This window comes from Callospermophilus lateralis, chromosome 4 (genome assembly GCF_048772815.1).
Source record: "Callospermophilus lateralis isolate mCalLat2 chromosome 4, mCalLat2.hap1, whole genome shotgun sequence".
NCBI classification, from domain to species: Eukaryota; Metazoa; Chordata; class Mammalia; order Rodentia; family Sciuridae; genus Callospermophilus; species Callospermophilus lateralis.
Genome location: NC_135308.1, coordinates 127,046,790 through 127,061,393, shown reverse-complemented (window position 1 = coordinate 127,061,393; position 14,604 = coordinate 127,046,790). Strand labels below are relative to the sequence as shown.

Genomic DNA, 14,604 nt, shown 5'->3' with positions numbered 1-14,604 from the left:
TCAAAAATTTACACCTCTTTTTTTTTTTTTTCCCATTTAAAAACTGCAAGGAAAAAAAGGTGATTTGTATTGTTAATTCTTCAATCTAGGAGAAACTGGGAGAAAAAGAATTATCCCCTTCAGTGGTTGGTCTTCAAAGAAGATCCTAATAGACCTTGCCCCCTGGAATTCACATCCACATTGACCCTTCCCTGCACTGAAAAGGGGCTAGACCTAACCTCACCTTAACTGATAGAAAGGAGCAGAAAAGCTGCTGTGCCATGAGACCTAAGACTTAAAACAAAAGACAGAATAGTTTTTGTCTTTCTTTTGGGAGCTCTAAGCCATCATGTAGTAACTCCAGTTGCCTGCTGGAGAAACCACATAAAGTAGTGGTGTGGAGAAGTTCTGACATGGACAAAGACAGAGACCTTGCTATCCCAGCTAAGAACAGTTTTCTAGCCATTTCTATCCAACAAGACACAAGATGTGTATAAGTGAGCTAACTCTCCAGCCCAGTCAAGTCCCCAGATGACTACAGCGCCCAGCCATTTTCACAAGGAAAACAAAACTGTCACCTCAGAGAACTGTGAGATACAACAAATAGTTGTTGATCTTAGCTATGAAATTTGAGGGTGGTTTGTTAACTCCCTCTTCTAACAATTAACTTAATCAGCCTATGCCTCTTTTCGTAAGCTTCAATGTACAATATTCAACTGCTACTGCTTAATACTGTCAACAACAACAACAAAAAAAAAATAATTTATTAAAAAATATAGTATTTAAATTCTAAACCAGTGTGAAATTTTAAATTAAATGACAATAAATATGTGTTGACAGAAATGGATTAAATTAGTTTTTCTTACTCTTGTGTGATGAGATCCTTATTTTAAAACTAATGTTTTAATATAACCAGAAAAAAATGCATGGACAAAAAACAGGTTACATTACTTTTAACAAAATACATTTACTATAAAAACATAGTAGCATGAACCAGTGATATTTAATATGATTATGGTCACTGCTGCACATTCAGGAAAAATCAGGAACCACTTAAATCATGAAGAACTTTCTGACAAGCAGCAGCATTTTATAGAGCAGAAAATGAGAAACCAATCTTGAAGAAATTATCGCCCTGAGGAGGAATTAAAATAGAAGATAACCAATAAATAACTTCAAAATGTTTGGATTAATTCAGAGGATATATTCAAACACCATAATTGGGGGGATGGGGGAGAAAAAATATCCAAATTTTCTCCTTTACTTTCCAGTACTTATATCCATCTATCTCAGAAATAAAAGACCCAACTTAGTAAACATTATTTAGCTCATGATTATATTTCTTATTTTTATGTTAAGAGCATTAAAAATTCAATACCAAATTAACTATATACTTATTTATTTTCTTTATTCTTTAGGAACTACTACTTAAATATCACCAGGTTGTTATACATGTTAGGCATTTAAGCCATGAAGAACATCAGATTAAAATCTACACTACTGCAATTTTTTTTTTTTTACCTGTCCTTTTGCTATGAGATAAGCAACAATTGAGGTATGTCCAAACTGAGCAGCCAGATGAATACAGCTACATCCTTCTCCATCAATTAATGAAGGATCTGCACCATATTTCATTAGTTGCACAACCATGGATAAATGGCCTTGTCTAAAACACAAAAGAATAAACACTTAATATATACAAAGTTATTTCAAACAGTTTCTTCTTGAAACAATGTTTTAAAACAAGGCAATGGTAGAAAGATTACACATTTTATGAAGTTATTTTAAAATAGATATATGTCAAAATACATTTAGGATTTTTTGGTTCTTTAAAATCTTAACTAGAGTAATAGTAGTTGATAATTTATGGAAATAGTCATAACTTCTTTAAATATAATATATAATTACTATAAGTGTATTGTTTTTATTCCAATATATTAACTGAATATATATACAGGATACAAAATGATAAACTTACAAATCCAAACTTTAATGCAATCTTATAACTAACTACATTATCATCAGCATGGCTAACTCCCTTAAGACACCTTGAACAACAAACTCAGCTTCTAATACAGGTAATACTGGACAAGAATACATTGGCATATTAGTGATATTAACTATTAGCATAATAAACTCTCCCACTGATTTTGGCATATCATTAAAAAAAAGAAGTTGTATTGTTTTATATTAATGAAGGATCCAAAGGAAAAATAATATAGAAGCAAATTTAAACCTTGTGGCCCAGTGCAATGGAGTTGAATTCAGATCTCCTCCAAGTTGATCCACAATAGCACCTTTCGAAATATAGTATCTATAAGACAAAATTTGTAGTCATTTAGAAACATGCATCTTCAATGTTAAGAAATTATGCGAAAAATAAGGAAAGAAAAGTTCTCATTTTGGATCTTATGCTAAAATAAGCAATCTTTTTTGATAGTTTAAGAAACATAATTAGAAGTTTATTATTCAAACACATCACTTTTTTGTTATAGGAAAAAAAATTAATTACAAAAAAGAATAGAAATGCCAAATTAATCAAATGAAAAAAGAAGGTAGTTAGAGAATCACAAAAATTTGAATAGCAGCATGTAAAATATTAAAATCAGAACAATGGTACCACAGGCAAGATGTGTTCTACCTTGGATAGCTCAAATTTTTAACTTTACTTTCCTTATAAGATTATTGTTAAAATTAAATCAAACAATAAACATGCAAGAATTTTATGAACTATGAACTGTAACAGAAGGTCTTTTATATAATGCCTTGTTGTTTGTTATGCCTAATTTAAAGCCATGTTGCTTTAAAAGAAAAAGCAACCTCAATGTTTAATGTAATACCATCTTGATATCCTGTGAAATCCATATATTTCCTGAGGCTCTCAAACTGTTCTAAGTGATTACTGTTTTAGATCACTAATGCATTTACTTTTAATGTACACAGTTCTAAACGTTGTTTAATATAATCATTCTTACATATATAATTCACACGTTTTCTGCTTCATTTAAATTTCTGTTAAATTTGTGATTTTAAAACATTATGTAATTAAGGGACCAACTCCACTGTCATGTAAAATATATTTCAAAGTAACTTAACAAAGTATTTCCAGAATTAATCAATTAAGAACACCAACATTTAGGTATCTTTGAATTGGTTCTTAAGGTACCTGTTAGACATTATACAATGTTGAAGATGTTTCTTGAGAGTGGTTAGACTAGAACTCAAAGAATTATAGCTCAAAACACTATTTTCATAGGAAATATTTTCTTTAAAATCCCAACTGGAATTTTTTTAAAGCAATTCCATTCCCTTCTTTAGAGGGGGCGAAAAACTACCTCCAAAAAACCCCCTAATATCTAGAAAACAGATACAAACATTGGAGCAAAGGGACTTACCGAAATTATGGCAAACAAAAATCTCAAGGCAATGGTTGTATGGTAGTCCTACACAGCAAAAAGTCTGGGCTGCCATAGCAAAGTGGAGAAATCTAAGAATTATATCATCTTCCCTCCTCCACCAAAACAAAACTGATAAATTAACTAATACTGTTGGCATAAGGGGGATTTTTCCAGTTCTAAGTGTATGGGAAGAATTAGTGACAGTTAAAAAAAAAATGAAAAACACATGAAGTAACTTGACAACTCAGACAAAATCAAAAGTTCTGTAAGAACAGTTAATCACAGAATAGTTTTTGTGCTTAGCAGTGCATAGTTACATACACCTAACAATTTAAACATTGCATAATGATGTAACTAAACATGAAAGAGTAACAGAAAAAGCATAAGTGGTAAGGCAGTCTAGAACATCTATTTAAAAAGACAAAATATAGGCTGAGGCTATGGCTCAGTGATAGAGCGCTTGCCTAGTATGTGTGAAGTACTGGGTTCGATTCTCAGCACCACATATAAGTAAATGAATAAAATAAAGGTCTACACATCTAAAAAAAGTTTTTTTAAATATTAAAAAAGACAAAATATAATGTTAAAAATTAATAAATCAAGAAATAATATAAAGTTATCAATATTTATTCAAATTAAAAACTGGCATTTTTCTTACTCCAATGAATTCCAGATATAAATAAACATATTCAAAATGATATGTGTATAAGATATCAATTGAAGTGTTGTTTGTGACAGCAAAGACACTAGAATCAATCCATTTATCTGTCCATCAATAAGGAAATCAGTAAATAAATACTTCATATTACCAGTTATACAGATTTTAAGAATAATGCAGCTCTATTTGTAGTGATAATAAAAAACCTGGAAGACATGGATTAAATGAAAAAACAAAATTGTTTGCTATCATTTGCATTGAAAAAATACATATAAAAGTAGCAACATAAACATCAAGTTTAAGAGTAAATACTGGCCAGGTGCTGTGGCACACACCTGTAACACCAGAGGCTCTGGAGGCTGAGGGAGGAGGATCTTGAGTTCAAAGCCAGGGCTCAACAAAAGGGAGGTGCCAAGTGATTCAGTGAGACCCTGCCTCTAAATAAAATACAAAAAAGGGCTGGGGATGTGGCTCAGTTGTTGAACGTCCCTGAGTTCAATACCCATTACCCACCCCTATTGGGGGGGGGGGGTAGTAAATACTGGATGGAACAACTTAAGTATTGAAAATGTTACTTCTTAAATATGGAACTAAAGGGTAGAGAAAGGCTGATGTTTCTCATTGTAAGTCTTTAAACAATACCTGATTTTTAAAATTGTTTATGTATTATTTTCATTAAAATAATTTTTTAATAAGAAAATAGAGATCAGGGAAGCCTATGTAACTTGAACCAACCCTAACCCTCTCATTTAAAAAGAACAAAGAAAGCTCAATGAAATATAAAAAAAATTTCCTAAAAAGCAAAGCCTAATAAAATTAACAGCATTTACTTAGTCAAGATTCAGGAAAGAGTTAAAACCTGAGGAAGTTACAAGAATGCCCAGCATTTTGACTTAAAGACAATTTCCTGATGCAGAAGAGTTGGCCAGGAGGGAAGCAAAGTAGATAAAAAGTAAACTAAAGGTTGGGATCCCCCAAAAAGCTGCTCTATAAAGTAAGGAAGAAACAGAAGTAAACCTAATACAGCACAGTCTTCAGCTACCAAAATCTGGGAAATCTAAAGTTTTGAAATTAGGTTGGGCTAGGCAAAAACAAATCTTTGCAACGTAAGTCTCAAATTAATCAACATGATTTTTCCAACACAATGTCTAGTATGTATATATGTGTGTGTGTGTGTGTGTGTGTGTGTGTGTGTGTGTGTGTGTGTGTGTGTATATATATCTCCAAGGACAATCAGGCATGTCAAAGAAAAACAGAATAGAAACAGACCCACAGGCATGTCAAAGAAAAACAGAATAGAAACAGACCCACAGAGAGCTACAGAAGCTATAATTTTACAGATAGATTACAAAATAATGGTATTTGCTATGGTTGAGTATATGAGACAGGATTGAAAATTTCAACAACTAACGATTTGAGTAATACAGATTTAAAACAGTTACAACAACAAAAATTCTAAAACAGAATGATAAGATTTTAAAAATTAGGAACCCCAAAATTAGGAACACTGGAGATAACACAGGGAAGTAATGAACTACAGGTTGGAAGAAGTTTCCCAAGTGAAGCAGAGACAAAAGAAGAGAACATACAGAATGAAAAGAAAGAGGGTACAGTAAGAAAAAACAAAACAAAACAAAACAAAACAAAAACACAACTAACATATATTCAACTGGAGTTCCAGCAGGAAGTTAAAAGAGAATGGAGCAGGAGCACTATTTGAAGCAACAATGGCAGAACTCTTCAAAACTGAGGAAAACATCAATTCACAGAATCAAAATTCCTTGTAATCTCATTCAAAATAAAAAGAAATTGACACCTAGATATATCATTGTAAAACTGAGGAAAACCAAAAAACAGAGAAAATCTTAAATGCTTAGTATAACTTCTTAATAGTAACAAAAGCCAAGAAACTGAAATGATCTTCTCAGTGTATAAAAGGCAAAATTTTTCATCCAATGTGAAAATTTCTTTCACAAAGATGAAACATTTTTTGACAAAAACAACTAGATATAAGGCGATCCATACTGAAGACACAGGGAAAATTAAAGAGATGTAACGAGAAAAAAGGAACAAAGAAAATGGAAATACACTCTCTAGAAGAAAGTGACTCATGGTGTTCAATGAGTTATTGTTTGTTTAATCTTTGCTTAAGACTTTTAAGGACAAATTCTTTTAACTGGCATTAATATTCTATTTGCCTCTAGACTCTGTATGCTACACTTAACTATATATCTCCAACCAGCTCATTTTAGATTGTCTTTTCTAAAATGTTCAAGGTATCAAAGACTACCAAATAAGATTACTAAGAAAGACTTTCTAACAGTTCAATTCTTGCTGCACTAACTTTTTTCTTTTTCTTTTTCCAGTGCTCAGGAGCGAATACAGGGCCTTATTCATGCTAGGGTAGGGCTCTTTCTCTGAGTTGTATCCTCTGCCTCTGACTATTTCTTTCTAATAGTAAAACAACAGATAAATGGTGAAGAATAAAAATCATTTTATACTTCATACATGAAACACTTATCAGTTAAGCTGATATAAACAGTTAAATAAGACTATTGCCTATTATTGTTTCAAACCCTCTTTCTTTTTGCTGCTTTTCCCCATAGAATCCATACTAAGAATGTGAATGCTATTTGAGACTGCTTAAATTCAGATCCCAATTCCAACTTATTATTTGCATGCCATTAATAGCTGTGTGTAGTATATTTAAAAGCTGTGCTTCTGTTTCTCATCACTGAGATGGTAGTAACTGTTACATTTCATTTAGGGTTATTTCAAGAATTAAAATGAAAGGAAACACACATGGAAAAGCACTCAGAAAAGTGCTTGGCTCATATTGTTGATGTATGTTAAAAGTAATTTTTTTCAAGAGAAGAGATATATAGATACACACTTAAGTCATGAATTTTGGAAATTATTCATTTTATGATCATTACCCCCAATAATTTAAAAATAAAGCCAACTAATAATTAAGCAAAGCAGAAAATACATACTTGACTAAATCTATTCTGTTATTGATGGCAGCCCAGTGGAGGAGGGTAACGTTTTCCTTGTCTGGTTGCCGTACATCATAACCTGCTTCCACCAATTCTCGGCAGCGTTCATATATTCCATATCTTGAAAAAAAAGAAAATATGGATTGTTACTACTATTTAACAACAAATTCAAAGTTGAAAATAACATTTTAAGAAGACAATATTGCTCCATTTTCAGACTCAGAAATTAAAATATGGGCTGGGGTTATACCTCAGTGGTAGAATGCTTGTACAGCCTGTGTGAGGCACTGGGTTTGGTTCTCAGCACTGCATATAAATAAATAAAAGTCCAGTAACAACTAAAATGTGTATGTGTATTTTAAAAAGAAATTAAAATGTATTTAAACATAAAATATCACGTTTCTTTTCCTTCTCCCCATCTGACTTTTCTAAACTCATTGTGTGTGTGTGTGTGTGTGTGTGTGTGTATGTGCGCGCGCGCGCGCGTGCGCCTGCACACATGTTGCCAGGGATTGAACCCTGGGCCTCATTCATATAGGCAAGTGTTCAACTGCAGAGTCACATCCTGAGCCCCCCCAGATTTTAAAATACCAATATTTCAACAGCTTTAATCCATTTCATAGTTCTAAAATATCTCATTTATGAAACTACAGAATCTCATTAGCTGGAAGAGAAAATCAGTTTCTCATTTTTCTTTACAGCACTACCTATTCATGAAACACTGAGGCAGATTATAAAAATATATACAATCAAGCTAAAAAATATAAAATACATAAAAATAAATAGCAATGAACATGTAATAATTAGCAGAACATCAAAAGGAAAGAATGTTTAAAAGCCCCAGCATTCTCTATTTATAAATCTACCTTTGATATTCCTGAAAGCAAATAAAAAAGGGTGTGCAAGGGTGGGAAGTAGGTGAAGAAGACTCCTGTAATTCAATTCGTACCAAATGAGACTTAAGAGAAAGTCCACTGGAAGAGCTCTATGAAAGACATTCATATCTAATAAAAGAGAGGCACACAAAGACAATCTAATTTGCACTTGCTATTTCCCATCACTCTGTGGCAAACGAAGAGCTTAATTATGGAAATTTTTAAATATACACAAAAGTAAAAAGAATAATACAATAAACCACTAAGATTCCATCATCAAGTCACAACAATTATCTTCACGGGATCCCTGGAAATAAGTAACACAAAAACAAATTTAAGTACATCTACAATATTTGTAATTTCTTAAGCACAGTGATATCCAAAAAGGTGTACCTCAAGGTAAGGGTAGGAGAGAGGAAGCACAATAAGGAGCTGCTAGAAACAAACAATGGAACTTCTACCTATATTAATCTCTTATTTAATAAATTAGATCTACCAATATTTAGCACAGCCCTCAAACTGCTGCTGTCCCTGGTTCTGATTTGCATGTGTGCAACATAGAGAAACAGACCCAGAGACATCAATCTAAGGTAAGAAATAGCAGGAGAGGATGACAATGATACCTTTAGTTGTTTGTTTTCTTTCAGAAACACCTAACTGATAAGTAAACTAGGCATATTAAAGAGTGAAATCTATGAATGAGATGGTAAGTGAGCAAGGAAATCTTTTGAACCTTACACAGAAACACTGGTTATTTTCTCACATTTAAAAGTTCCTGAGGAGGATTCTTAGAGTTTGGCAGAATAGGAAGCATTACAAATCTGTTTCTCTACCTAGACAAAAAGTGCACTGGCAGAGTATGTGTGATGTATCTATTTTGGAACTCTGGAGTCTTTTGAAGGCTTGCAGTTTCCAGGTGAATGCCTGGATGGTAAATTGCAGCTAATTTCAGTGCTTGGCCCACTCACAACTACCAATCCCTACCCTCCATTCCCTGGCAGGCAGGAATACACCTGTTTCACCTGTTCCTAGAGTAATCAGCATACAGCTAATCAGGGTGGACCCTGTCATCCAAATATTAATCCATGCTCTAATTGCTTCTTCAGATCACATAGGTACAGACAAAAAGAGGTGGCCATTATTGTAGCACATACCCTCAACTGTTGCAAACCTCTCCCCTTCTGGGTGAAATTACTTATTTATCCCTTTTCTTCCTCTCTTTCGTTTTTCTTTTTCCTCCTTTGAGAATAAACAATAAAGAGTAGGTTATTCAAAGGTAACTCATACATAGGGAAAATCAGAAACTATGCATGCCCAGAGAAGGTCGCAGATTCAGAAAGTCCTGCGAGAGCCTGAAGTTTATACCCTCAAGCTGTCTTGGCACAGAGACTATCTTTAATAATCAAAAAGGAAAATAAAAAAATAAATAAACCCTGGGGAAGTAGTAGTACCTGATTTACCAGTCACCACATCATTACATTCAAATGTCCAGTTTTCAACAGAACAACTAGATGGCATAGTAAAAAAAAAAAAAAAACATAAAGTATAAACCTTTCAAGGGGAAAAAAAATTCATACAAACTGTCCCTGAAAAAGACATGATGGCTTATGTATTAGAGAACTACTTTAAAAAACTGAATTAAAGATACTCTAAGAACTAGAGGAAGATGTGGACAAAGATAATGATGTGTGAACAAAATGAAAATGTAAATAAAAGGAATACCTAAAAAGAAAGTCTGGAGCTGAAAAGACAATGAAAAATTCACCAGATGGATTTAAAGGCAGATTTGAGGAGGCAAAGAATGAGTAGGCAAATGAACCTAGAACAGGAGAAGTTATCAAATGTAAGAAGTAGAAAGAGAAAAAAAAAAAGACTAAATTAAAGTGAAGGGAGGGCCTGGGGTGGTAGCTCAGTGATAGAGAACTTGTCTAGTGTGTATGCAGCACCAGGTTCAATCCTCAACAGCACATAAAACAATAAATAAAGGTATTGTGTACAAAAAAAAATTTTAAAGTAAAGTGAAGGAAATCTTTTAACATATTTCTCATCAGAAATTTTGGTAGTCAGAGGTCAGCAGGCCAATGTATTTAAAGTATTAAAAAGAAATCAATGTCAACCACAAATCCTGTATCCAGCAAAACTGCCTTTCAAAAGAGAGAAATTAAGACATTCCTCTCCCTCTAAAAAGAGTGAAATCTCTGAATGAGAGGCAGTTCATTACCACTAAACCTGTCATACAAGAAACACTCAAGGGGGCTGGGGATGTGGCTCAAGTGGTAGCGCGCTCATCTGGCATGCGTGTGGCCCAGGTTCGATCCTCAGCACCACATACAAAACAAAGATGTTGTGTCCGCCAATAACTAAAAAATAAATACTAAAATTAAAAAAATAAAATAAAATAAAATAAATAAATCATCCTTGTTTAAAAAAAAAAAGAAACACTCAAGGACATCCTGTAGGGTAAGATGGAAGGACACTAAATTGTAGCTTAAAGCCATATAAAGAAATAAAGATCTCAATAAAAGTCAATACATAACTGATTACAAAAGTTAGTATTTAACAATGATTTGTAACTCTACTTTCTACATGATTTATGAGATTAATATATCTTTAAAGAAACTACTAGTTTAAAAGCTAATGTTAATGCAATTTTGACTTTTAAGTCCACATATTGTTTTTATCATCATTTAAGGGACTAATGCATTTAAAATAATTATTTGTTTAGGTTTTGGAGAACACAATGTATAAATAGGTAAATCTGTGAAATTAACAATTGAAAGGGATATGAAAAAAATATAAATGAACACAGTTCGTGTATTATTAAAAGTAGTATTTAGGGCTGGGTTGTAGCTTCTCATGAAGAAGGCACTGGGCTCAAACCTCAGCACTACATAAAAATAAAATAAAGGCATTGTATCCATCTACAACTAAAAAAAAAAAAAAAAAAAAATTAAAGTAGTATATAAGCCAGGCACAGTGGCACAAGCCTGTGACCCCAGGGGCTCCTGAGGCTCAGGCAGGAGGATTGCGAGCTCAAAGCCAGCCTCAGCAAAAGCAAGTCGCTAAGCAATTCAGTGAGACCCTGCCTCTAAATAAAATACAAATAAATAAATAAAGCTGGGGATGTGGCTCAGGGGTCAAGTGCCCTGAGCTCAATCCCCAGTACCAAAAAAAAAAAAAAAAAGTAGCATATATACATTCAAAACCAAATTCTAATTTAGAGCTATAATTTTAGGATGTTAAAAGTAACACCTACAGCAATCAAAGAAAAATAGTTACAGGAATAGGAATTTAAACATTTCCCTATTTAAAAAAATTGATAGAATACAAAAAGACATACGCACTAAATAAGGGACTAAAAAGCTATAAAGCACACAGAAAACAAATGGTAAAATGGCAGCTATTCCTCTTTATTAGTAATTGCTTTCAATATAGATGGATTAAACTCTCCAATACAAAGATTCATAATGGATGAAACAAACAACAACAAAACACACGTGATGCAACTGTGTGCTGTCTACAAGGCAGACTTCAGATCCAAAGAAAAGGAAAGTGAAAGGCAGAAAAGTGAAGAGTATGAAAAAAAAAAAATCCATGTAAATAAATAGTAACCAGAAGACAGCAGTGGTGACTATACTAATCAGATCAAAAAACCATTTTGTTCTTCCTGGTACTGGGGATTAAACCCAGGGGCACTCTTCCACTGAGCTACATCCCTAACCCTTTTTATTTTGAGAAGAGGTCTTACTAAGTTGCTAAGGCTGGCCTCAAATTCATGATCCTCCTGCCTCAGCCTCCTCAGTAGCTGTGATTACAGGTGTGTACCACTGAGCTCCCAGCTCAATAAACTTTACATCAAGAAAGATGACAAGAGACAAAGAAAGACATTATATACTAATAAAAGATTCAACACAACAGGAAGATAAAACTATGTTACTAATGCACCTAATAACAGGCCACTACAATATCTCAAGCAAAAACAAAATTGAGACAGCCTACCATAATAGCTGAAGATTTCATCATTCAACTCTCAAAAACAGCTACAACCACCAGACATAAGGAAGGAAATGCAGGGCTCAACCCAATAAGTCACTAGATCAAACAAATTCACAACACTCAACAACAGACAGCCACTGTGGAAAACAATATGATGGTCCCTCAAAACAATGAAAATGGAATTATATGATTCTGCAATTCTTTGGTATATACTGAAAAGAACTGAAAGCATAGCCTCAAAGAGATATTTGGACACCTCTGCTTATGACACCATTTTTCACAATAAAGAGTGGAAGCAATCCACGTCCATCAACAGATATACGGAAAAACTACTGCTATAAAAATTTGTTACAGACATGTAATGGAATGTTATTCAGCCTTAAAAAGGAAATACTTGTATGATTTCATTAATATGTGGTATTTAAAGAAGTCAAAATCGTAGAAACAGGGAGGCTGAGAGAGAAATGCTATTGTTTAATGAGTATATAGTTTCAGTTTTATCAGATGAAAAAGAGTTACGGAGGTGCACAATATTATGAAAGAATATCACTGAACTGTACACTTAAGAATGGTTTATATGGTAAATTTAATATGTGTATCTTACCACAATAAGAAATGGAAAAAAATAAATTTTAAAAATTTTAAAAAAGGATATGTATTTTTAAAAATAATTTTTTAGTTGTAGATGGACACAATATATTTATTTATTTATTTAGATGTGGTGCTGAGGATCAAACCCAGTGCCTCACATGTTCAAGGCACACACTCTACCACCGAGCTACAGCCCCAGCTCTGAGAATATGTATTTTTCCTTTAACAAAACAGACAAATGAAGCTGGCATGGTGGCGCTTGCCTGTAATCACAGTGGCTGGGGAGGCTGAGGCAGGAAGATCGTGAGTTCAAAGCCAGCCACAGCAACTTAATGAGGCCCTAAGCAACTTAGCCATACCCTATCTCAAAATAAAATATTAAAAGGGCTAAGGATGTCGCTCAGTGGTAAGCACCCATGGGTTCAATTCCTATTACAAAAACAAAAACAAAAAAAGCCATAAAAGTGTTTCAAAATTTACTGACTTTTCTTTTTGGTAAGAAGGGCAGTGATGAGCCTATGTAGTATGCTACCAGTCATATTTTCTTAAAAAGGGTAATGATTTTAACCTGTTCCCCTTGGAGGTAAAGACAAGTGAGAAAGTAACTATTTTTATTTAAGAAAAACTACTGCTATAAAATTGTACTTCTCAAATTCATGTTTGGAAATATTTCTATCATTATTCACATTTTCGAAAAGATCTAAAAATGTCACCAATAAAAACCTTATGTGCACACACTAAAAAACATGAAACAATTTTCTAACATTTGAAACCACTTGTTCTTGTTATGAAAATACCAAAACCTGCTTAGTTCTCAAGAGTGATTATCTTCAGAAAATGTATATTGACTAGGTAAAGTTCAGTAAATTCTTGCTTGACTAGAGAATAATACTGAAAGTAATTACTGTGACTTAGAAAATATAACCCACATTCTAATTCTTCCATCTGGGTATTACATATCTTTGTGAGGTATCTTTTTTCAAGCAAGATAATCACTAAAATGAAAAATCCAAATAAAACAGGATCAGGTGTCCTTATTACTGTAGCAAAACATCAAATGATAAAGCATATTTAATTACGCTACTTACTGTAAATGAGATTGATGAAAAACATTAAGAATAAGACCTACAGAAACATTCTTCCCAAACTGATCTACAAATTAAATGCATTTCTAATTAAAATCTCAAATGTGTATTTCATAAATTTCCAAGTAAAACGCTAACATTTACTTTGGAAAAGTGAAAGGTCAATAATACCCAAACTCATTTTGAAGACTAAGAAGAAAGCTTTAGTAAAACCATGTGGTGCTAACAAAAATCTCAACAAATGGAACAAAAAAAAAGTATCTAGAAATGAATGATATAAGAGGTGGCATAAAAGAGATGTATTAAAAAAAATCGGTGGAGAAAGAATTAATTGTTCAATAAAAAAATGTCTAAGAGGGCTAGGGGGCTCAAGCGGTAGCGCGCTCGCCTGGCATGCGTGCGGCCGGGTTTGATCCTCAGCACCACATACAAACAAAGATGTTGTGTCCACCGAAAACTAAAAAAAATAAATATTAAAATTCTCTCTTTCTCTCTCTTTAAAAAAATGTCTGAGATATAATTGGTTATCTATATTGAAAAAGATGAAGCTAGAATCATGTTATCATACTAAAATATACCTAATTAAAATTCCATGTAAGCATGCAAATGTAAAAAGACAAAAATCATAAAATTATTTGAATAGAGATGTTTCCATTTTAAAACATGAAGCACTTAAAAACATTTAGAATTTTAAACAACTAAAATACATATCTACATAATCGCCAATCAAACCAAGTAATAAAACAATTGAAGCACTCTAAAACTGTCACTGTCACTTGCCCTTCCATATGATTATCTTTATGATCCTGAGTAGAGAAGAATTTAAGATATTTCCAAAAAGACTAAATTTTAAAAGAACTCACATTAAATAAAAACTACTCAGTGACAGAAAACAACAAACAAGTAAAGAGAATAAATCAGGTTAAAGTAGTTAAACAGAACAAAGGAGGTCCTTATCTTTCAGCAAAGGAAAAAAAATCACAATAGCCTTACAGTTCTTAAAAAATTTAAAAAGTAACCTGCAAG

The 14,604-nt window shown here is 32.9% G+C and overlaps 1 protein-coding gene across 2 annotated transcripts in view; it reads right to left on the bottom strand.

The window, feature by feature from the left end:
• The window catches only part of Zdhhc17 (zDHHC palmitoyltransferase 17), a 94,739-nt gene that overhangs the window by 44,594 nt on the left and 35,541 nt on the right, over window positions 1-14,604 (bottom strand). For both annotated transcript variants that reach the window (XM_076854897.1, XM_076854896.1), the window contains 3 exons: window positions 7,029-7,151; window positions 2,216-2,293; window positions 1,501-1,645 (listed from right to left, as the gene is read on the bottom strand). In XM_076854897.1, coding sequence (XP_076711012.1) covers window positions 1,501-1,645; window positions 2,216-2,293; window positions 7,029-7,151 — 346 coding nt within the window. The remainder of the gene's footprint in view (window positions 1-1,500; window positions 1,646-2,215; window positions 2,294-7,028; window positions 7,152-14,604) is intronic.